Here is a 25,516-nt window from a genome sequence, read left to right on the forward strand (position 1 = left end):
CAATCACATAAGCAATATTGTGACAATCATTTGAATAATTTAAATATTAAAATTATCTTGTGATGTATGACTGGGTGTATGGAGAAGAGGCACTGGTGAGACCTGATTTGGAGTGTTGTGAGCAGGTTTTGGCTCCTCATTTAAGCAAGGATTTGCTGATGTTGAGTAGGGTTCAGTGGAGGTTCACAAGGATGATTGTAGGAATGAAAGGGTTATCAGATGAGGATATCATTTAATGGCTCTTGGCCTGTACTCATTGGAATTTAGGAGAATGAGGGGGGATCTCATTGGAACATTTTGAATGTTGAAAGGCATGGACAGAGTAGATGTAGAAAGATAGTTTCCATGGTGGGAGAGTAGAGGACAAGAAGGCACTTCAGGATTAAAGGGTATCCAGTTAGAACAGAGATGCAGAAGAATTTCTATAGCCAGAGGGTAATGAATCTGTGGAATGTGTTGCCACAGGCCAAGTCATTGAGTGTATTTAAATCAGAGATTGATAGATTATTGATTAGCCAAGAGTATCAAAGATTATTGGGAGAAGGGCTCCGTTAATGGTTATATGGAAGACTGGGCAGTGGGGCTGAATGGGGAAAATGGATCAGCACATGATTAAATGACAAGGCAGACTCGATGAGCTGAATAGCTTATTTATGATAAACTCAAGACCTAACAAGTTAACTTGTGGGTCAAAGTTCCCCACTCTTCCATAATCAAAAAATATGACATATTTTGCATCCAATTTGGAACTACCCTTATTTTGATCTTGCATTTTTAAATTAAATGTGTACTGTATTTTTTTTAGTTTTACCTTGTAACCTAAATGTATGCTTCTGATAAGTAATATAATGGTTATCAATGGATTAATAATCCAGAAACCTGAACAAATTATCTGACGAAGTGAGTTTAAATCTTTGCAGAGTACATTGACTAAATTTTTAAAAAATTACATCAGTCAATTGTGAACCTACCAGATTGTTGTTAAAATGTGTCTGTTTGACTGAGATCCTAAATGTGAACTCAGGCTCAAGGCAACACCTTAAATCTTAATTACTCTAGGCAATAAGAGGTGGCAATAAATGAACAATATAGTTGATGATCTTCATGGTGTCACACTGTAGTGTTGTCAATAAGATTGAAGTCCATTAAATAAAAGTCAATTTTCTAATCATGTAGTATCTAAATATCAAAACAATAGTGGTGAAAGGTTATTTTTAGAATGGAGGGAAGTTTATGGTGCTCTTCTTCTGGAATTGGTTCTAGAACCACCCTTTTAATAAATATATTAATGACTTGGATATGGGTTCATGGTACAATTTCTAAACTTGCAATGATGTGAAACCTAGAGATACAATGGATTTTAAAAGCCAGTAATAGACCAAAAAGACAGATAGAAAATGATATTTAACTTTGCTAAATGCGGAATTTTTTTTGTTAGAATAAAAGGTGATGTGAATGAGTTGGCACAATTCTAAAAGGGAATCTGGTGGAATAAGTGCCAAGTTGGTTAAAAGTAGCAGAAGAAAAAAATGGGTTAAAAAAAAAACATAGGAACCTGTACTTTATAAATCGAGGCAAGGAAGTCATAATGAACCTGTGCTCCATTGCATTAGCTACTATTGGAGTATTATGTATAATACTTCAGGAATTGTTTCCAGGATGAGGGATCTTATTTTTGTGGATACATTGGAGGAATTGCCTTCAAGGGATGTTGCTACCTCTTCATGCAGGGCAAATACTTTTTCCAGCATTGTTCCACAGATAAGCCAGCGAACATTGCAAAAGTAAGCAAGGTTATCACATTCAGGATGAGCTTCCAATAAAAATGGTTGGAATTGACAATGATTCAAACCAGGAGACAGAATCTGATTAATTGCCTTCACCACATTGTAGTGAAAGACTCTCAAAGTCTTTCTTCAATTTGAGAGACTTTGTACATAGAGCCTCTTGATGGATGATGCAATAGTGACTTTTCTCTCTCCAACTGTACGTGAATAAAAGCTCTCACGATTGGAGGAAGAACACACGCTTTTATTAGCTTAAAACAAAGGGTAGGGTCCTACAAGGGTCTTCAGTAGGGTTCTGGGTTTAGGCGGGAAACCTGGGTTGTATATGGGTAGATGGGGGAGGAGCCTGCCATTTGCACAACCAGTGAATCTCAGTTCACTGCATTCAGCTCTTCCTGCAGAATTAGGGCCTGTGGATGAAGACAGAAAACATAGACAGCAAAAAAATTTTTAAAAATCAAAATATATACATTTATTTACAGATTTAAATGATACGGAGGTCTGGAAATCCTGGAGGAGCGCCTCAGCACTGGTGGGCCATGGGGTCCTTGGGTCTCCAGGTTCCCTCGTAGGGAGGTACGGTGGATGGTAGGGTCTCCAGTTCTATGACGGAGGGGGATGACTTTTCCTCCTGAACTGAATCTCTTGAGGCCCTGATTGGAGGTGCTGAGAAAGGGTTCTGGAACTCGTGGGTCACCTGAGGGAGCAGATTCTCCTCAGGTAGGTGCCAGGTCCCTGATAGAGACGATGTCTTCCCTGCCATCCGGCGACTCCACTTAGGCATACGTGGGAATGGCATGGAGCAGTCTCACCCTCTCCACCAGGGTGTCGGTTTTGCTTCTCCTCACATGCTTTCTTAGGGACTGGACCTGCTGTGGTGAGCCAGTTTGGAGTGTGGTTCCCGAGGCCAATCTCTATTCAAATTTAAGGAAAAGCTAGTGAGGAGTTGCAATGGTCGACGTACAGAGTAGCAACCAAATGGAGTGGAGCACCATGGGGAGGACACCCTGCCAGTGTGAGTCTGGAAGGCCTCTTGACTTGAGGTCCATTTTGATGGTTTTCCATACCGTGGCATTTTCTTTTTCAACCTGCCTGTTCCCCCGGGGGTTATAGCTATTAGTCCTGCTGAATGCGATGCCCTTGCCAGCAGGTACTGACATAGCTCCTTGCTCATAAATGATGAGCCCCAGTCACTATGGATATAGTTAAGATACCCAAACTGGGTGAAAATAGAATCTAGGACCTTGATAACCGAGGAGGTGGAGGTGTCTGAACATGGGATAGCGAATGGGTAGCACAAGTACTCATTAATGATAGAAAGAATGTGTTGCCATTCGTGGAGGGGAAGAGGGCTGTTTGAAGGGCTGGGATAACTTTGTCAGGTGTGCATTTGCAGGGTAGTAGAAGTGCAGCTTGCACTCCACGCAGACCTGGCAGGACCTGGTCATTTTCCTGATATCTTCCATTGAGTACGGCAGGTTGTGTGCCTTGACAGTGTGAGCCATGCGGGTAACCCCTGTATGACAGAGCTCATTATGTAGAGACCGCAGTTGGCCGGTATGTGCTGAGGCACAGCTTCCTCTGAATAAGGCTTCTGGAGACTCATTAAGGGCCCTTGGCCAATAAGCAATGTCATAATTGTAGGTGGAGAGTTTGAATTTTGTCATTTTAAATTTTGCCCCTCTTGACATTATTGAACATAAACATGACAAAGCACTCATCAGTGAGGAGTGTAAATTTCTTACCAGCCATATAGTGCCTCCAGTGACTGATGGCCTCCACAATGGCTTGAGCCTCTTTCTCCACAGATGGTTTCCTGAACTCGTGACCTTGCAGGGTCCAGTAGAAAAATGCCATTTGCCTGCCTGCCTAGTTAAGCGTAGCGGACAGAGCCATGTCTGAAGCACCATTTTCCACTTGGAAAGGTACATTCTCGTCCACTGCGTGCATGGTGGCTTTCACAATGTGGCTTCGAACATAGATAAAAGTCATTTGGGCCTCAGCCGAAAGGAGAAAAGTAGTGGATTTTAAAAGGGAGGGCGAACCTTATCGACGTATTGAGGGACCCACTGGGTGTAATATGAGAAAAACCCCAGGCATATCCTCAAAGCTTTCATGATCCTTGGAATAGGGGGCACATCATATCGGGTTCAGGGCCAATAATACCATTCTCCACTACGTAGCCCAGGATAGCCAGTAGTTTAGACCTATACACACACTTGCTGGAGTTATAAGTGAGGTTCAGAGCTTTTGCATTATCCTCCAAGCTATGGCCACAGATGGTGTCATTATTGAGGTAAAGGAAGGTAGCCTTCAACCTATACTCGTCCACCATCCTGTCCATCTGCCTCTGAAAGATAGAAACCCCATTGGTAATACTGAAAGGGACCCTCTGGAATTGATAGGGATGGCCGTTTGCCTCAAAAGCAGAATAGGGACGGTCCTTGGAATGGATTGGCAGCTGGTGATAGGCAGCCTTCAGGTTGATGGTTGAATAGACCTGATACTGCACAATATCATTCACCATGTCCGAAATTCAAGGAAAGGGGTATGCGTCCAGGAGTGTAAAACGATTAATTGTTTGACTACAGTCAATTACTATTCTGGACTTATTTCCCCCCTTTTACTATCACACTTGTGCTCTCTGCAGGCTAGTGCTAGGTTCAAAGATTTTCTCATTGAGCCAGGATTGAGTCTCTAATTTTATGAACTCTCAGTCAGCAGCACTGCACCGCCTGCTCTTTGTAGCAATAGGCTTGCAATCTGGAGATCGGTTTGAGAAGGGGGGGGGGTTTGATATTAAGTGTGGAGAGGCTCCATGTGGGTTCTGATTTTAATGGCCCTCCTTTCCGAGGGAGGGGACCAGAATACTCCAAGGTCACACTTTTAAGGTGACACAAGAAGATCCAACAGTATCAGAGCACACAAATTGTTAAGCACATAAACCGAAGTTTACAAAATTACCCCCCCCCCCCCCTTCAAAAGACCAATGTACAGTACAATGTTCTTGGATATGAGTAGAATGCGAATTAGATGCTAGAAATATATGGTAATTGGAAGGAACTATTTAAGTTTGTATTCCTGAACAGTCTGAGAGTCTAGAATCTTTCTGTGGAGCCATAATCAATTAAGCATCTAGTTGGATGTCCGTTTACCTTGACAATCACTATAAAGTTGCTGAGTTGATGTGGTCTGTCTTGGTCCAGAATCATCGATGCTAGGTCCCTGGAGACTCGATAGTCCTACTCACTTGAGCAGCCCCCTCCTTCTTGATGTGCTGGCAGGCAAGATGGTGTCAACCTCATGGCGCAGCAAGACGGGTGCCCTTCTTCCTCTTCTGATGATGTTGGCGCTAAATTCAAATTTGAATCATGGCAAGATAGCCACTGAGTCTTCTCGTGCCGTTCTCCCACTGCCACCCTCGCTTGGCAAGTAGCGCACCAGGTAGGCTCTGGTGAGTTTGGGACTGAGGGTGTAGCTTTGGGACTCTAGCTTGGGGCTAGAGTCGGGAGCTGTGCAGGCTGTGGATTTCCCAGGAGTTCCCTTTGCGCACAGACCCTCGCCAAGTGGTCCCTCTTACTGCAGCTGGAGCAGGCAGAGTCGTCAGCTGGAGCAGGCAGAGTCGTCAGCTGGAGCAGGCAGAGTCGTCAGCTGGAGCAGGCAGAGTCGTCAGCTGGAGCAGGCAGAGTCGTCAGCTGGAGCAGGCAGAGTCGTCAGCTGGAGCAGGCAGAGTCGTCAGCTGGAGCAGGCAGAGTCGTCAGCTGGAGCAGGCAGAGTCGTCAGCTGGAGCAGGCAGAGTCGTCAGCTGGAGCAGGCAGAGTCGTCAGCTGGAGCAGGCAGAGTCGTCATCTGGAGCAGGCAGAGTCGTCAGCTGGAGCAGGCAGAGTCGTCAGCTGGAGCAGGCAGAGTCGTCAGCTGGAGCAGGCAGAGTCGTCAGCTGGAGCAGGCAGAGTCGTCAGCTGGGGATCAAGCATAAGGATGCTGGCTTCTACCAGAGAAGAAGTACTTCCTAGCTCCAAAGTCTCAAGGGCAGCATTATGGGTTGCACAGTCCCAAATGACTGCATATCCCTTAGTCTCTCCCCTGGATACGAGGGCCGACCTCTTGAATCATCAGTGTTGTACACGTCCCTGGTCATGTTCAAGTTGGTCTGGAAGCAGTCCAGGCAGTAAGCAAACCCCTCGTAGCATCTGGGGACAGAGGGTCGATCAGGAGCATACTTGGCTTGAGCAGCACCTCCATCTTCTTGTTAATAAGCTAATAAAATTGTAGCGTGAATAAAAGCTCTCACGACTAGAGGGAGAACACACAGTTTTATTAGCTTATAACAAAGGATAGGGCCTTACAAAGGTCTTCAGTAGGGCTCCGGGTTTAAGCGGGAAACCTGGGTTATATATGGGTAGATTGGGGAGGAGCCAGCCATCTGCACAACCCATCACCAGTGAATCTCAGTTCACTGCACGAACCATTGCTGGTGCTCCATCAGTTGTTATGCCCACTTGCTTTGACAGATCCAGCTTCATGTCTGCCATCATTTTCTGCAATGCTTCAAAAGTGTCTGCTCCTGTGACGGTGTCCTTTAAAGGGATTAACTTAAAGAAATCATCAGTAATATCAACATTTGACCATTTTCCTTGAAGAAAGACTACAAGTTGAGCAGTGTCTTTTAAATCAATGCTTTCATCAAGCACAATAGAAAAAAATGGGACATTATCACAGTTGTCCTCTAAATTACCTCTGACATCTGCTGACTTTCTTTGATTCACCATGTGATTGTTCTTCAAGAGAGGCTAACAGCTGAGAGTAACTTTTTTCTCAAGAGAATCAATGTCCACAAATGCTATCAATCATTCCTTCACAGAATCTCCATCTGTAAAAAGCTTAATCTTTTCTGCTCTCAGCTCTGATACTGCATAACTTGCATGTGTATTTCTTTTCATTTCAGAATTCTTTGTGAAAAATGCACTTTGTTTTTCCAAGTTTTCTTACAGTCTCCAAACTTCATCTGACCTAGCTTATCCACTCAATTCTTTGAATTTTGCATGTTTTGTTTCATAGTGACACTTACAGCGACACTTTCATTTCAAATGAAACAAACAGGTTTTTCAAAATGCTGCACGAAGAAGTAATTTTCACTCCAAGTTTCTTGGAAACTTCCGCACCTAGTATCTATCTTCCTTCGTTTTGTTGCCGTGCTGGGTTGAAAAAAAATCCTCAACAATCTAATCATTATTAATTAAATAACTAAGAAAGAAATCTTTCATAACTTTCACTTAAAGATTAAAAATTATGTAAAGACAGAAAACCAAATAAAACTAAATAAACTTGATTCTGAATAATCTCATGTAATAGTAAAACTTAACATTGAATTGCATTACAAAAAACTCATGACATAAATTAAATATGCAAATAAAAATAAAATTTAAAACATTGTAGCATTGAGTGTAAATGAGGACACAACTGGAGTTTCTTGCGGACATAAAACAAATAAAATCAAATAGATAATTAACTGAATTTTTAAAAAATTAATAGAAGTTGAGTAAACGGAAATAAAAACAGAAAATGCACCTTGGCTCGATTTCCAGTGGAACTGACATGACCCTTTCAGAAAAAAAACGAAGAGAGAAACGAGTTTTGGAAAAGCACAAGTACTACGCAACAATTCAAGTCCCGAAGCGAACTGCTAGGTGCAGCTATGACTGTGATTGCCTCAGGGTGACATCTATTAACTTTTTGAGTATTTGCTGCTGTTTGCTTATTTTTTTTATATAGGTAACGATATTGTTGGACCTTTTTAGTTCCACATCTATGTTTTGACATGGAACAAAGTTTTTCCATTTTGCACTTTTTTCTTTTTTTTTAAGCTCTACTTATAAGTGGGCTGGGTGCACATGGGTTGTGGGCCAGATAAATATGGATCGCAGGATAGATCCATCCCACGGGATATCGGTTTCCCACCCCTGTGCTAGAGCTATTGCCTGTCGCCTTTTTGCCCTCCTGATTTCATTTTTTGGCTGAGTTCCTGAAACTCCTCCAGGTTTACACTTCATCTCAGTGGCTTATAATTGCTCCATGCTTCCTTCTTACTGTTGACCAAAACCTGAATTTCCTTCGAGATCCAAGCTTCCTTATACTTGTGTGTCTTGCCCTTCACTCCAACGGGAACATGCATTTCCTGGACTCTTGTTAACGTACTTTTTAAAACATCACATTTCCCCAACATTTCACTTCCTCCAATCAACTTGAGTGAATTCCTGTCTTGTATCTTGAAAGTTGGTATTGCCTTAATTCAGAATTTAAATGTTGTCCTGCCTTGTTTCTATCCTTCACAGTCTTAAACCTAAGAGAACAGTGGTCGCTGGTCCTCAAAGGCTCATCCATCATCCACTTGTCTCTCCCAATTTCTCAAGACTAAATCAAGCATTGCCCTCTCCCATGTGGGATCCTCGACATATTGCTGGAGAAACTTCCTGAACACATTTGACAAATTCCACTTTGTTTAAACTTTTTGCTCTGACTTTCCCAATCAATATTTGGAAAGAAAATTCCCTACTATGCTGTCAATCTTATTTGATCCACAGCTGGCAGCAATATTCTGGCAAATTTGCTCTTTTAATTCCTGTTGATTATTTAAGAGTCTGTCGAACACTTTCAACAAGGTGATCAAGCCTTTCTTGTTCCTTTGCTCCACCGATAGAGCCTGTCTAACCAACCCATTTGTAAAGTCACTTCTGACATCCTCCTAAACAATAGTGCAACACTCTCTCCTCTTTAACCCCTATCTCTCTCATTCCTGAATCATCTGTACTCTAGAATGTTGAGCTGTCGGTCCTGCCCCTGTCTTAATCATGTTTCAATAGAGTTTACCATGTCCTATTCATATGTATTTTTCCTTGTACCAAGTTCACCCGTCTTACCTGATGAGCCACTTGTATTAAAATAGGCACAATTTAAATAATCTGTCCCTCCTTGCTCTCTGCCTTTCACCTGCTCACTAATTTTTTTCTTGTAACACTCCATACCAATTTCTAACCTCTTACCTGCCTCTCCTTGACCTGCATTGGATCCCACTCCCTTCAATCAAGTTTAAACCCGTCCGTGTAACACTAGCCAACCTGCCCACCAGGATATTGGTCCCTCTCTGGTTCGAATACAAGCTGTCCCTCTTGAATATGTTTCCTCTCCCCCAGAAGAGATCCCCAATAATCTAAAAACCTGAAACCCTGCTTCTCAGTCACAGATTCATCAGGCCCCTAACTTTCTGTTTCTGACCACACTAGTATGGTGGCACCGGGCATAATCCAGAGATTACTATCTTTGAGGTCCTGCTTCTCAACTTCTTACCTAGCTGCCTGTTCTTATTGTGCAGGACCTCATCCCTTGCTGCACTTTGGTCATTTGTACCAATGTGTACAACAACCTTTAGCTGTTCACCCTCCCATTTGAGAATGTTCTGCAACCTCTCAGAGACATTCTTGACCCTGGGACCTGGGAGGCAACACAACAACCTGGCATCTCTTCTGTAACCACAGAATCTCCTATTTGACTACCTCACTATCGATGTCCTATCACTTACCCTTACCCTATGACCCTCAGAGTTCCACTCACCCAATCATTGCTCACAGCCCCAAAAGGCCATTTCCCCAACGATATCAAAACAGGTAAACCTGTTAGTGGATTGAATTGTCAGCATTTTGGGTCCTGATGAAGCATCTCGACTTGAAATGTCAACTATTCCTTTCCCTCCACAGATGTTGCATGACCAGCTGAGTTCCTCCAATTGTTTGTTTTTTGGTGCAGTATCTTGTGTTTTGAGTAGAGTGGTTATGGATTTAAGAGACAGAATATTCACATTCTGGACTATTACAATTATTTCCATCAGTCTGAAAGATACGAGTTTTGGACACTTACATGAAATTGTCTATAGTGCTTTGTTAGAGTTTTCCATTTTATTTAAAAAATAATTATTCTGACATAACAATAATTTTTTTTTAACTAACTTTCCGTTGGGTCTTGCAACATTTGAGCAGATGTGCCTAGAGAAGAATAAGTGATTTCTGTTGTTGATTAATTGTTTTGGTTTGATCAATGTCTTTTTAAGTGAACCAGATGCAAATATAATCTTTTTTTTTACAGGTATTCCATACTTACTCTAATGAAGACTATGATAGGAGAAATGATGATGTAGATCCAGTTGCAGCATCTGCTGAATATGAATTGGAAAAGCGTGTAGAAAGGCTGGATCTTTTCCCAGTAGAACTTGAGAAAGGTAGGAGTAAGAGCCAAGGTTTTTGTAAAAAAATTCTTGATCTGAACTGTGAAGGAAAAATAACATAAGCTACATATTTCATTAGAAAAGATGAGGAATATGGGGAGAATGTATAACTATTGATGGAACATAAAATTTGGAGGTCCAACGAAATAAAACATGCCGCAGAACAATGGATATTGGAAAGATAAATATTTGTCTTATCTACACCCTCACAATTTTGTATACCCGTATTTTCACTCGTATAACACGCACATGCATATAATGCGCAGAAAATCATAAATTGTGTGTAAAAAAAAATTTGAAAGCTTGCACCCACTATGTGGGTGTAGCATTCTACATTCCAATTTACAAGAGCAATTCGCATTTACATGGGACATGAGACAAAGCACATCCCATCCTCCCACTCTGTCACAGTTAATCTCCCACAATTAACACCCAATCAACTTCCCTCAGTGATGTTAATTGCTCATTATGATATCTTCCTGCAACATATTAACAAGCTTTGGAGTGGAATCAATTAAATAGATCAAAGGCTTCAGAGTTAAGCAGGATTTTAATTCTGTCATGATTTAAAAAGCCTTTCTTTAAAGTCTATTTTGTTTTAAAATACTGTACAATTGAGAATTTTATAGTTTGATTTGATGTAATGAGAATGATGTAATGATGTAATGAGCCTACCTCACTGACAAAAGGCAAAGGAGGAAAAACCCAACACCCAACCCCAACCTACCAATTTTCCCCTGCAACCGCTGCAATCGTGTCTGCCTGTCCTGCATCGGACTTGTCAGCCACAAACGAGCCTGCAGCTGACGTGGACTTTTTACCCCCTCCATAAATCTTCGTCCGCGAAGCCAAGCCAAAGAAGAAGTCTCAGATCGGAGGCACTTGATATGTTAATCTATTCCCTCAAGGACAGGTCAAGACAATTATCATTTATAAGGTGCCATACCCTAGCCAGAATATCCTGTTTCTTGGAATACCATGGCACTTAGGCCAAGAGGATATTCCCAAGATCAAAATTTCCCACGCCCGCTATAAATTGTGTGTGTTCTTTCAATGCTGCTATAATATTCCCATGCTCACTATAAATTGCCCGTGAGACTTTCCCATCATCATCATTGTCATCATCATCATAGTCCATCCCTTCGTGGGTGAAGATAAACACAGTGCCTTGTAGCTCTTCTGCCCTCACAGAAGTTTTTGTAGTTGTTGGGACATTGTGATGTGCCACTGCGAATTGCGGAATGCCATGCAGTGTGATTTCCCACACCCATTATAAATTGTGCGTGTTCTTTCTTTGCTGCTGTTGCATTCCCATGCCCACTATAAATTGTGTGCATTCTTTCAACATGTAAAAATATTCTCATATAGCACATACATGCATTTAATGCACTGGGGGTACCTGGTTTGTAAAAACCGCATATAACGCACACGCTATATGCATAAAAAATATGGTACTTCCTGCACTCCAATAGAAAAAGTCCTAGACTATCCAGTTTCTCATACCTCAAGCCCTCCAGTCCTTCTAACTTTTCAGTCAGAAATTATTGTCACAAACAAGTCACAAAATTAGGCGTATGGTGACACCATCATAGTATAAACATGCATATTATAAACCATCTTACAACAATAAATATGAAAAAAAAATTGTGCATGAACAGTAATTCAGTGTCTTTGGTTCATTGATTATTCAGGAATGTGATGGCAGCAAGAATGAAGCTGTCCTTGTGCCGCTGAGAGCTCGTCTTTAGGCTCCTGTACCTTTTTTCCTGATATTAGCAGAGTGAAGAGGGCATGGCCTGGGTGGTGAGAGTCTTTGAAGGTAGAGGTGGCTTTTTTAAGACACTGCCTCATATAGCTGTCCTCGATGGAGTGAAGTCTGGTGCCTGTGATATCGCAGGCAGAGTTAACAACCCTGTGGAGTTTATTCTTGTCCTGAGCCAGACAGTGATGTAACCATCAAGAATGTTCTCCATAGTACACCTGAAGAAGGTTTTGAGAGTTTTCAGTGACATACCAAATCTCCTCAAACACCTCACAAAGCATAGCAGCTGGTCAGCCTTCTTTGTGGTTGCATCAACCTGGAGGATCCAGGACAGATCCTCTGAGATGTTGCCACATAGAAATTTGAAGTTTTCAACTCTCTTCACCTCTGAGCCCTCGATGAGGATTGGGTTGTGTTCCTTTGACCCCCTTCCTGAAGTCCACAATCATCTCCTTGTTTTTGCTCATGTTGAGTCCAAGTCTTTTGATGTGACACCACTCAACGATCTGATCTATCTCCCGACTGTACACTTCCTTATTGCTGTTAGTGATTCTGCCAACAACTGTGGTGTCAATCGCAAATTTGTAGATAACATTGGAATTGAGCCTGGCCACACAGTCACCCTTTCTGATTTAATGACATCCTTCCAATAGCTGGGACCAAAGTTTCAGTTGTTGTCTTATCAATGCTTTGTAAAACTGCATCTGCCTATTTCAGACTCCAACTTCTTTACAACATCCCATTTCCTTTTTTAAATCCTTATTTCCTTGTACCTTATTCTCTGGATCCGTCATTGGATTCAGGGATCCAATTATGTAATGTGCCTTGGGATGTTTGTAGGTGCTAAATAAATGCAAGTTGCATTTGTAATTGTTCATAATTGCATCCTGTGTAGAAAGCAGTATATTTTTGTGTAGTTTTCCTTCATTTCAATTTTTGTATTCAGTATTATAATTTTAAAAAAAATACGTATGTGGGATGATGTAATGAAGTTTGTATTTTCAGTCTGTTATTTAAGCTTGACCCCCCATGCCATTATTAATTATCATTTACTCCACAGATGACGATGGTCTAGGCATCAGTATTATAGGAATGGGAGTTGGAGCAGATGCAGGATTAGAGAAACTAGGAATTTTTGTAAAGACTGTTACTGAGGGAGGTGCAGCACATAGAGACAGCAGGTAAGATAAAACTATTATGAAGTCTGTCTGCTTGTATGATTTGCAGACACAGGGGTATTGAACAACTTTTAAGTAGAAAATTTATGAAAAGTCTAATCCAGCAGTCATTTTGGAATTGGCACTGATTGCATGTCCATGTGATTAACTAGTAGTCTATGGAACATCAGAGAATGACTTGAAATATGTGACCACCTTTATTATAAGCGTTTCTATGTTTCTTAAATTGCTGCCTTTGTTAATCAGATTTGCTGGACATTGAATCTACTGCTGAATCCTACACAGGAAATTCATTAATATTTGGAGCCTACAGTCAGAACCTATCATGCTGATTATTATATAGGGTGTCATTTTGGAAGCTGAATCTAACTGGAGCTGATTGAAATCAGGACTGCAGAACATCCAAGAACCTCTTGAAGGTTATTTGTTCCAGCCAACTTTAGAAGTTACTGTACAGCTTTGGAAGTAAGATACAAGCTGTGCCAGACCAGGAACATGAGAGAGCACCCATAAGGTTTTAAACAGCCTGTTTAAGGACCCAGTGTTTTATTTCAATATCAGCAAATCCATGGTGGTCCATGCCCAAGATGGCAGCATCCATGCTTGGCAGCAGACCATAAGGATTGCGGGCTCTGGGGGATCAGTGATAGAACCATCTCCCCTTCCAGGAAGTGACTCCAGCAATGGTCCATCAAGGGGCTTGGAAACTGAAGACTCACACTAGACAGTGGGCTGCCATGTGATAACCAGGTACTGTGTTTGTAATTATGAAGGTGGCGATGGCGGGAAGGGCTCCCGAAAAGCCTGAGGTGTTAGCAGCATTCTGTTCCGGGGGTTTGGGATCACAGTTGGCACAAACCGGCAGTCTTGTGACTGCTGAGGTTGGGGTAACTCAGGAAGTGAATCTATAGATGTTTGGTGTCTCCAAAGGAACTCTATTTTGCTTCTCTTTCTCTTATTTGCAGAGGTTCTGGGCTAGTTACACCTCTTTGTGTGCATTTACGGCAAACAAAAGTTAACAAAATTTGTGTATTTATTTATATGACTATAAAAGAGATCTTGAATTTTAATTTTCTGATGCTTCACTTGATGTTCATGAAAGAAGAAAAGTTCTTCATATGTGGATTATAAAAGCACCATACATCAAGCTCTTTATTTGCTTATTATCAAGTTTGGGCATTACTGACAGAAAATTTTGGATGGGATTTGGTTTTACCTGGACAAACTAAATTTGAGATATTAATTGTTGATAAATGGGAAGAAAAGGTTCATTTCTGAAATGTATGCGTTGTTACAAGAAAAGATGGTTAAGATTGACTTACACAAAACTAAGGACAAATGGGAGAAGAACATATCTATTATCTCAGGAGGAATGGATGAATATGTGTGTAGACAGTGTTACAAAATTAATTAATATGAGATATAGTTTAGTTGATTATAATTTATTACACCAGTTGTATTTGACTCCTGAGAAGTTAAAAAAATATGGTTTTAGTTCTTCGGATTTGTGCTTTCATTATGGAAGACAGACAGGTACTTTCTTTCATTCAATATGGACATGTGAAATAGTTTAACCTTTTTGGGAAAAAATTAAGTTTTTGGAAGATTTGTTTAAGATTGAATTGCAACTTGATCCGTTACTATGTTTATTGGGTTATACTAATACATTAACGACAGGTTTACGATTGGATAAATTCCAAATTGCATTTATATTCCTGGGGTTAGTGGTGGCTAGAAAATATATTGTTGTTACGTGGAAGAATGATGTTGAATTGATAGCATAATGAACTAAAATCGTGTCTCTAGAGAAGATAACATAATTTACAAAATAATTATTCTTTTTTTGTTAAAATGTGGACTCTATATTTGAAATGTATGGGTTTAGATATAAGGTAAATGTGGGGTTTTTTTTTCTAAAGATGTAAAGGGCTGGCACATGACACAGCAACTGATAATTACCTGAAATATGTATTTTGCTCTGACATGGGGGGATGGATGTAGGGGGTGGGGTGGGAGGGGGAAGGGGGGAAGTAAGGTTATAGTTTTTTTAAGTAAGTTGTTTTGTATGTATTTTAAAAATTCATTAATTTTTTTTTAAAAAGCACCATAGGTTGGCTACACAGATGATGGACAAGAAAGAGATTTCAGAAATTTAGATGCAGTATCTTTGCTTTTATATTTTAGTCCTCTTGAAATTAATGCTGACATTGCATTTGGCTTCCTTACGATTGACTCAACCTGCAAATTAACCTTTAGGGAATCCTTCACAAGACACCCAAGTTCCTTTGGATGTTGACTTTCTGAATTCAAGTTCATTTATCATCTGATTATACCAGTGCAACCTGAATAAACAGCATACTCTGGTTCATGGTGCAGAACAGTGCAAAATATGTTTAGACAAACTATAAATGTATACAGTAGCTATGTATATGTACAGTGTCCTCCATAATGTTTGGCACAAAGACATTTTCCTTTATTTGCCCCCGTGTTCCACAGATTTAAATGTGCAGTCAAACAATTCATATGCGATTAAAGTACACATTTCAGATTTTATTAAAAGTTATTTGTGTACATTTTGGTTTGACCATGGGAAAGTTGTAGCATTTTTTATACATAGTTCTCCCATTTCAGGGCACCATAATGTTTGGGATATTTGGCTATACACATGTTTGTGATTACTCAGGTATGTTTATTGCTTCATTGGTGCAAGTATAAGAGAGTTAGGCTTGCTTCAAAGCTTTTGATCATTTGGGGAGCCTGTAGTTTCCATTTTTCAACCTGAGGACCAGAGTTGTGTCAATGAAAATCAAAGAAGCTATTATGAGGCTGAAAATCAAGAATAAAATAGTAAGAGACATTGAAACCATAGAATTACCAAAATCAACTATTTGGAATATCAAGACGTAAATGTGTTCTGGTGAGCTCAGCATTCGCAAAGGAACTGGTTGGCCAAGGAAGACCTCCGCTACTGATGACTGAAAAATTCTCATCATAATGAAGAAAAACCACCAAATGCTTGTTGACAGATCAGAAGCACTTTAGGAGGCTGGTGGGAATGTGTCAATGACTACTGTTTGCAGAAGACAGAAACACAGAGGCTACACTGCAAGATGCAAACCACTAGTTAGCCACAGGAACAGGATGGCCAGATTAATTTGCCAAGAAGTATTTAAAAGACCCTGCAGAATTCTGGAAAATGGCTTTGTGGTCAGAGGAGACCAATATTTACATATATCAGAGCGATGGCAAGAGCAGAGTATGGAAGCATAAATAAACTGCCCAAGATCCAAAGAATGCCACCTCATCTGTCAAACATGATGGTGGAGATGTTATGGCTGTATGGGTGCCATAGATACTGGCACACTTACCTTATTGATAATGTAACTGTTGATGGTAGCAGCAAAATGAATTCTGAGGTGTATAGAAACATCTTATCTGCTCAAGTTCAAGTAAATGTCTCCAAACTCATCAGATGGCACTTCAATCTACAGCAAGACATTAATCCCAAGCATGCTGCTAAAGCAACAAAGGAGTTTTTCAAAGCAAAAAAAATGGAAAATTCTTGCAGTCATGTCCAGTCAGTCATCTGATCTAAATCCAATTGAGCATGCCTTCCATATGCTGAAGAGAAAACTTGAGAAGAAAAGCTTCTGAAACAAGCAGGAGCAGAAGGTGGCTGTGGTAGAGGCCTGGCAAAGTATCACCTGAGGAGATACACATCATCTGGTAATGCCTATGAATCACAGACTTCAAGCAGTATTTTATCCAAGGGATATACAACAAAGTACTAAACATGAATACTTTAATATGCATACCATTGCTATGTCTCACATATGGTGCTCTGAAATGAGGGGACTATGTATAAAAAGTGTTGTAATTTCTACATGATCAAACCAAAATGTACACAAGTACTCTTTAATAAAATCTGGAATGTGCACTTTAATTACATGTGAATTATTTGATTACAATTGTAAACTATTGAGCTCAAGGGTAAATAAAGAAAAAAAAAGCTTTGTCCCAAACATTATGGAGGGCACTGCATTAATATATTCTTAATAAATTGTAGTCATGGAGAGTTGTTTTAACAGTTATTCTACAGTCTCACTGTCTATAGGATGAAGCTTTTCCTCAATCTGGTGGTTCTGACTCTGTAACTTCTCTATAATTTTCATGATAGGTATAGCTGGGTTGGTAGGGGTCCGCCATTCTCTTTCCATTTAGGAAGTATTCTTTATTCCTTCTACCAAAGAGCATGACTGTTCACTTCCCTATTCCTTCTGCCACTTCTTTGCCCATTCTCCCAACATGACCAAGTCCTTCTGCAGGCTCCCTATTTTCTCAACACTGCCTACTCTCCACCTATCTTCGTATTATCCTGAAACCTAGCCACAAAACTATCAATAATGGAATCTGAAGTGTTACCAATCACTAAAGTCAGGATAACCAGCCTGTAATCTTTTGCTTCTCTCATTTCTTAAGAATGGAGTGATATTTGTAATTTTTTAGTCCTCTTGAAGTATTCCTGACTCTAGTGGAGACTGGCTGCATCAAGGTCTGGTATGTGGGCCGCAATACCTCTGAGCAGAAAGCCCTGCAAAAGATAGTGGACACAGCCCAGAATACAGAGAAAATTACATGGAATGCTGGCATCAGAGAACAGCAACAATTATTAAGGATCCACACCATTCCAGGACATCCTCTGTTCTTGTTGCTGCCAGCAAGAAAAGAGGTATAGGTACCACAAGACTCGTACCACCAGGTTCTGAAACAGTTGCTACCCCTCCACCATCAGACTCCTAAACAACAGACTCAATCAGAGACTCATTTGAGGACTCTTATTGATGCACATTATTTAGGATTGAATTTTTTTATTATTGCATAGCCAGATTGTTTGCATTTCTTTCGCTATTTACAGTTCTCTTTTCTGTTACCATATCTTTCTTCTTGATTAAAGTTTACAGTTACTGATAAGTAGAAATTCTGCCTGGCCCCCGGAGAAAATAATTTCAGAATTATATTTCGTGTCACATGAATGTACTCTTGACAATAAATTTGAACTTCAAACAATAATTCTTGAAAGATCACTCTTAATGTATCCATAATCCCTTTAGCTATACTTTTCAGAACTGTGGGATGGAGTCACTCTGATCCAAGTGATTTATCCATCTTCAGACCCTTCCATCATCCTAAACATCTTCTCATTGGTATTAGTGACTGTCAGAAATAAAACTTCTCACACATGAGTCTCTTTAAAACTGATGACACGACAAGCTTTATTTACAAGTCTGCAGAGTTGGACTCAACTGGCTTCTCACCAGTTAAGCCCCGATACATACAGTGCATTGATTTTTATACCCTTGTTGTTTGCCCTTCCCCTTCTTATTAATACTGTTTTAATTGGTTAGTATTGAAAAAGCATTCTAAGTACAACTGCATTTCTAATTATCACGTTCGTTACGTACGCTGTGAACTCTACATACACTAAATTCTGTTTCTCACCCTTCTTATCAATCTTTTGTCTCCTGCATGTCTCTCACTATGACCATGAAAAGATATGTTTAAAAAAACATATCCAGCTGAACTTTTTGTCCTTGGCTGCTAGTAAGCTCCCTGTCCGTTCTGGCTTCCCTTTTTATGATTAATCATCACATTTTAACTTAAGCCATTTTAACCTAAATTCTCTATCTCTAACAATCCACCCCTTTCTCTCTTTAAAATGTGTGTATTATATGTATATATGAATGGGGATTTTAACTCAGGGAAGAGAAACGTCTCATGATAAATTAATTTCGTGCTGAAGTAAAATTCTAACGGGATCTCCCAGTTCCTCTGGTTGCATAGCCTGTTGGACCATGGAAATCACCAGGCTGCGTAGACAGGGAATAATACAGGGCAAAACAAGTAGGAGGAATAAAATACCTCCGATGACCCACAATAAGGTACGCCACCAGGTTCCTCCAAACCATTTGTCCATCCAATTTAATTTTGCAAAAGGATGCCAGGTCTGAACCGGTACATGGGACAAAATACGAATATTATCAGCGATTTTTCGAATGGCTTGGCCATTATCATCAATCTGTAAGCACCAGTTAGTCAAGTTAAGCTTTCCACATACACCTCCTTCTGTAGCTAGGAGATAGTCTGGGCCAGACGGTTCTGATATATAGCAGAGCGCATTTGACCTTGCTGGGATGCAAGTAATTGCAGGGCTAGAGCTGTTTGATTTGTAACAATTTCAAGGACTGCTTGCAAGTGAATAATGTGATTTAACATATAAATAGGAGTACGATAACCCCAGGATCCATCTTGAGCCCATGTAGCGGGACCATAATATTGAATTATGCGTTATGGAGGCCAATCATCTCCCCATTGTCCCAAATGTACCGTACTAGAGCGGGGCTGACGGTGTAATGTATCAAAAATTTTCACTCCTAATTTATGACCGTGATCGTGGGGTAGGAGGAAAAATTCTGGGCGGATTATTCCTAGGAAACAAGTTCCACTCCACTCTAGTTGCAAGATCAACAAAAAGGTTATCTCCCCCAACTGCGTGACCGAAACTTTCATGGTTATTTGGATGGACTCGAATTAAGTCCGGCTGTCTTAAAGGGGCAGGCACTTTTGAGTGTGGAGTGGAACTTCTTATTGGAACAGTACGCTGGTGTATGCAAAACCAGAGTCCATCAGGGCATGGTGGGCCTGAGTCACCCTTCCAACCGTTAAGAGGGAAAGGAGTGGTATTAGGAATCTGTATATAATGACCCATCTTATTTCCTTCTTTTTCCACACAAGGGGTATATGGATGTTGGGTGGTATTTTCTGCCCAGCATTTCTCAGGAACTGAGGTATGGGAAATAAAATTACCCTCCTTTCTTCCCCAAATGTGGTCCTGAAACAGGACCACTGTGTCTCTGCATTTCTTACATTTCACACCTGATAAAGACATAGGCAAACTAAGAAAAATCAAAGAACATAACAATAACATTGTGAATCAAGTCTTTCTGCGAAATCGCAAGGTAAGAGGTTTTTCTCCAGGAACACAAGTCCAATCTGAGTTCGTATCAGGGTCCTGAGGCGCCTCTACAGGTCCCTTAAATCTGGATGCGTGTGTCCACCCCTTCTCTCTTGTTTGTGCTGCAGCCTCTGTAGTTAAGAGAACTTGGTATGGACCTTCCCACTGGGGCTGGAGTTTTTCAGTTTTCCAGGTCTTGATGAGAATCCAGTCTCCTGGTTCCACTTTGTGTAAAGAAAAGTCTAGAGGCGGTGTTTGTGCCAATAGTCCTCTCTTTCGTAAATCTGTAAGAGAGCGTGACAGTGCCTGTAAATAGTTCCTAACAAATATATCCCCTTCCCCCAAGCCCCCTCAACTGTACTCCAGAAGGGAAGCCCAAACATCATTTCATAAGGGGACAACCCTACATCTTTTCGTGGGGCAGTACGGATTCTTAATAAAGCCAGGGGCAGACACTTTATCCAAGGCATTTTAGTTTCCACCATTAATTTTATCAATTGCATTTTTAGGGTTCCATTCATACGTTCAACCCTCCCTGAGCTCTGTGGATGCCAAGGGGTATGCAATTTCCAAGAGACCTGTAATGCATTACAAATCAATTGCTGGATTTTTGAACAAAAATGTGGACCCCTGTCTGAGTCTATAGAATCCATTATACCATATCTTGGGATTATCTGCTCTAGGAGGAGGCGAGCTACTGTAGAGGCTGTAGCATTTACTGTTGGGAAGGCTTCCACCCATCGGGTAAAGTGATCTATCACCACCAACAGATACTTCCATCTTTGGATTTGAGGTAACTCTGTGAAGTCGATCTGGATTCTTTGGAAGGGGCGTATGGCCAACGGTTGACCTCCCATGGTACTCGTCCTCATTACCTTCTTATTAATTTTTGTGCATAGGTGACAGTTCTGTACCTCCTGTTGGGCCAAGGTGTAGATTCCCTTACACACATATTCTCGAAGCATTGTGTCACATAAGGCTTGGGTGCCCCAGTGGCTCTGATGATGCAGGTGTTTTAAAATATTGCGAGTTATTTCTTTATTTAGAACCATTCTTCCATCTGGTGTCTTCCATGTTCCATCAGGCAGCTGGCTTGCGCCCAGCTGAGCCATGTCCTTTTCTTCCTTAGCAGTGAAAATGGGAGCCTTCTTTATGCCTTGTCTTATTGGGATTAAGGTCAGCAAACGGACTTCTTGTTGCATGGCTGCCCTTTTGGCTTCTTCATCAGCCAGTCTGTTTCCAATTGCTGTCGGGCTATCTCCCCTCTGATGGCCTGGTATGTAGACCACTGCTATTTCCTGGGGTAATGTCAAGGCTTCTAAAGTCAGAGTAATCATCTGTTCGTGTGCCAATTCCTTTCCTCTTGATGTAATTAGACCACGCTCCTTCCAGATCTTACCAAAGGTATGCACTACCCCGTATGCGTATTTGGAATCAGTGTAAATCGTTCCAGTTTTCTCTGCCAGTATTCTGAGGGCTCTCTGCAAGGCATATAGTTCACAGGACTGTGCTGACCAGCTTCCGGGTAGTCTCGTGGATTCTACTACTTTCCAAGTATTTCCTTCTATTATAGCATATCCACTTCTTCTCATTCCGTCAACACATCTGGCGGAGCCGTCAATGTAGAATTCATATCCTTCTCCCAGAGGAGTATCGCAAAGGTCTTCTCGGGTCTTGGTCTGAAGATCCGTCAACTCGACACAGTCGTGCTCCACCTCTCTCTCTGTTTCACTGCCGTATAAAAACTGAGCTGGGTTGCAGCTATTAATCTTTGCAAACTGTAGATCTTCTCCGACCATTAAAATGGTTTCATACTTTAATATGCGAGAATCAGTCAGCCATCGATGGGCAGTTTGTGTTAATAAAACACTCACAGAATGGGAGGTGTACACAGTCATCTTTCCTCCAAAAGTAAGTTTACGTGCTTCCTCTACCAACAGAGCAGCAGCCGCTACTCCCTGGATACACGTCGGCCATCCGCGAGACACTGGGTCCATCATTTTGGAAAGGAAAGCCACTGGGTGTCGCTGACCGCCTTTTTCCTGTGTTAAAACTCCCACAGCTGTTCCTTGGTTATGAGTGACAAATAGCTGGAAGGGCTGTTTTAAAGAGGGCAGAGTGAGTACCGGGGCTCGTGTCAGGCGATGCTTCAAGTCCTCAAACCATCCCTCCTCCTCCTGGGTCCATTTCAATGGATATTCATTTTCATTTGTCAGCTTTTCATACATAAACTTCACCAACGCTGAGTAGTCCTCTATCCATAACCTACAGTAACCTAAGAGTCCCAGGAATTGTCTTATTTCCTTCTTATTACGGGGTAACGGCATTCTAGTAATTCCCGCAATCCGTTCAGGGGTAATCCGTTTCTGTCCTTTACTTATCCGGTGTCCCAGATATACCACAGTTCTCTCAACGAACTGTAACTTGTTCCTGGACACCCGTAGACCCTTTTTCCCCAGATAATTCAAGAGTCTAATTGTATCTCCCCTCATTTCTTGTTCCTTGGGTCCTGATAATAGTAAATCGTCCACATACTGCATTAGTTGGGAATCATCAGATTGTGGATAGTCCGCCAGGATTTGTTCTAGCATTTGTCCAAACAGGTTCGGAGATTCAGTGAACCCTTGGGGCAATACAGTCCACCGAAGCTGTCTCCGTCTACCTGTCCATGGATTTTCCCATTCAAACGCGAACATATCTCTACTTTCCTCTTCTAATGGACACGTCCAGAAGGCATCCTTCAAGTCGATAACACTAAACCACTCATGGTCTGGGGTAATCCGACTCATAATAGTATAGGGATTAGGTACCACTGGGTGGCGGGTCTGAACAATAGCATTCAAACTTCTTAGATCCTGAACTAGGCGATAGGATCCATCTGATTTTTTCACTGGGAGTATAGGGGTGTTATAAGGTGACATGCATTCTTCTAATAGTCCGTCTCGTATTAGAGTCTCAATTACCGGCTGTAGCCCTTTTCTCCCTTCCAAAGAAATAGGATACTGACGTTTCCTTACCGGCTGATGACCTGGTATTAATGTGACATGTAAAGGTGGGATGTCCAGACCTCCTCGATTTCCCTCCTTATACCAGACTCTCTCATCAATCTGCCGTTCATCCTCTTCCTTTAGAGCACAGAGGTGGACTCGCACTTCTCCGTCCACAGGGAGAGCACCCAAACCTAGGAGAGCCTGTAAGTCCCTTCCTAGGAGGTTAAATCCAGCCGACGGTAACAACAAGAGGTCTTGTACCCCTTCTCTTTCTTCCAGTTTCACTGTTACTTGGGGAATTATTGATACCATTCTGGGAGCCCCTTCTATCCCAGAAATTTTTAAATTACTTTTTACAGGTTCAGTCCCGATTGGCACAGTTATTACACTACTTCATTCCGCTCCTGTGTCCACCATAAACACCACCTCTTCTCCCTTGGGACCAATTTTTAGTTTTACCAGGGGTTCCCTCTTATACTTGGTCCCCAACATTTGGAACCCCTGACCCCCCTAATCTTCTTCCATAAGCTCGAGGGCACGCAATTCCCTCTTGTATCGGGGGCATTCCCTCTTAAAGTGTCCTTCCTCATTGCAGTAATAGCACTTAACGAACCTCCGGGGTCTTCCCTCTCTTGGATATCTTGGATTGTTTAGAGGAAGGTTTTGTTTTCTTTCCCCTCTGGATTCGGCATTCATCTGTCGGATAGTCTGTACCATAACCTTTGTCGCCCTCTTTTGATCTTCTTCTTCTCTCTGCACATATACTTTTTGCGCCTTTTTTAACAGGTCGCTTAGGGGTTTTTCGCTCCAGTCCTCCTCCTTTTCTAGTTTCTTTCTAATGTCCTGCCATGATTTGGAAACAAATTCAATTCGAATAAGCTGTTCACCCATTGGTGTACTAGGGTCCACGCCCGCATACTGTTGGACATTCTTTCTCACCCTCTCCAAGAAATCAGTAGGGGACTCGTCTTTCCCCTGGTGGTTCCCAAATGCCTTGGTGAAATTGTGACCCTTTGGCACAGCCTCCCGTATCCCTTTAATTGTCCACTCTCTATATTGTCTCATACTTGCCAATCCCTCGGGTGTTCGTTTGTCCCACCTGGGTTCATTTAAGGGATATTTTTGTTCATGGGGTCTGGGGTCCCCAGGTTGTTCATATTCCCACATGAGGAGGGCAGCCCGTCAAATCATCTGCCTCTCCTGGGTTGAGAATAATGTTCCCATTATTGCCTGCATCTCTTCCCACGTATATGTGTTTGGTCCCAGGAATTGGTCGAGCTGTTCGGCCAGTCCTATAGGATCTTCCAATAACTTTTTCATTTCTTTCTTAAATCCCCGCACCTCTGTACTAGTTAGGGGAACATTCACATATCCCGTTCCCCCTCCCGGTCCTCCCATAGGAACTTCCCTCAGGGGATTTAGGCTTACTGAAAACTTTGATGGTCCTGGACCAGTCTGGGATCTTGTCCAGGGTCGGTTTACCGGTGGAAGTTTAGGGTCCGACTCCCTTAATTCATTCTTTTTTTCCCGGCCCCTTTCGGGGCAATCAGATTCATCACCTTTCCCCTCCGGTAATGAGCTTTCCTCGGGCGCAGTAGGCACCGGGGGAATATAAGGAGGGGGAAGGTTGTCCAGAGGTTCCCACTTCTTTTCTCCCACTACCCTTAATTTAAAACATTTTGTTAAGGATCCTGGCCAGGGAACCCAACAAAATGCATATGCTGACTCTTCTTGATTCACCTTTGGTCTCGAATTTACATATATGTTTAATGCTTGTCTAACCCAATCCTCATCAGATCCAAATTTCGGCCACCAGACCGAGGAACCTTTAATAGGTTGTTTCGACCGAAGGAGACAATATTGAACCATCTTTTTCTTGTTTTTGTCTCGATATCTTTTACTATCCCAATTTTCAAACATTCTCCCCAAAGGGCTGTCAAGGGGAACTCCCAGGAATTGTCCTGAATTTTCAGACGAGCCCTTAGATTTTGATCCTCCCATTTTCCCACCTAGATCCGTTTATCGTTGCTGAGGACCCTCTCGTTCTGGACCCTACTCCCTTCTTCTCAGACGCCTCGTCGGAGGTACTGTCCCTCCTTCAGTTACCGCTGAGGTTTCCCTGGGGTCGACCCCTCTCTTCTCGGCACTTCGTCGGAGGTGCTGTCCCTCCTTCGGTTACCGCCGAGGTTTCCCTGGGGTCTATCCTAGAGTCCCACGACAGGGTCCTCACGCCACGACAAAAGCTCTATACCTGATCTATTACGTTAGGTTTTTTATCCAAACAGGTGTATCCCGTTACACCTGTTACCCAATCCCCACACCACAATCGTAAGTCGTCACTTACCGGTGTCTTCCCGGGGATTGAACCGTCACCCTTCTCCTCTCCGTCTTGTCGTGTCACCTTGTCCGGATACCACTCGCTCAAGCCGCCCGAAGCGACGAGCAAGGGACTAGGAGCCGCTGAACTCAGCGGGGTGCACCACCTCCGATGTCCCTCTTCTCGCCTCCCCTC

The 25,516-nt window shown here is 41.9% G+C and overlaps 1 protein-coding gene across 4 annotated transcripts in view; it reads left to right on the forward strand.

Moving 5' to 3' along the window:
- The window catches only part of ppp1r9a (protein phosphatase 1, regulatory subunit 9A), a 201,064-nt gene that overhangs the window by 39,519 nt on the left and 136,029 nt on the right, over nt 1–25,516 (forward strand). For all 4 annotated transcript variants that reach the window (XM_069913666.1, XM_069913668.1, XM_069913670.1 and 1 more), the window contains exons 2-3: nt 9,924–10,056; nt 12,885–13,005. In XM_069913666.1, coding sequence (XP_069769767.1) covers nt 9,924–10,056; nt 12,885–13,005 — 254 coding nt within the window. The remainder of the gene's footprint in view (nt 1–9,923; nt 10,057–12,884; nt 13,006–25,516) is intronic.

The sequence above is a fragment of the Narcine bancroftii genome, chromosome 1 (genome assembly GCF_036971445.1).
Source record: "Narcine bancroftii isolate sNarBan1 chromosome 1, sNarBan1.hap1, whole genome shotgun sequence".
NCBI lineage: Eukaryota > Metazoa > Chordata > Chondrichthyes > Torpediniformes > Narcinidae > Narcine > Narcine bancroftii.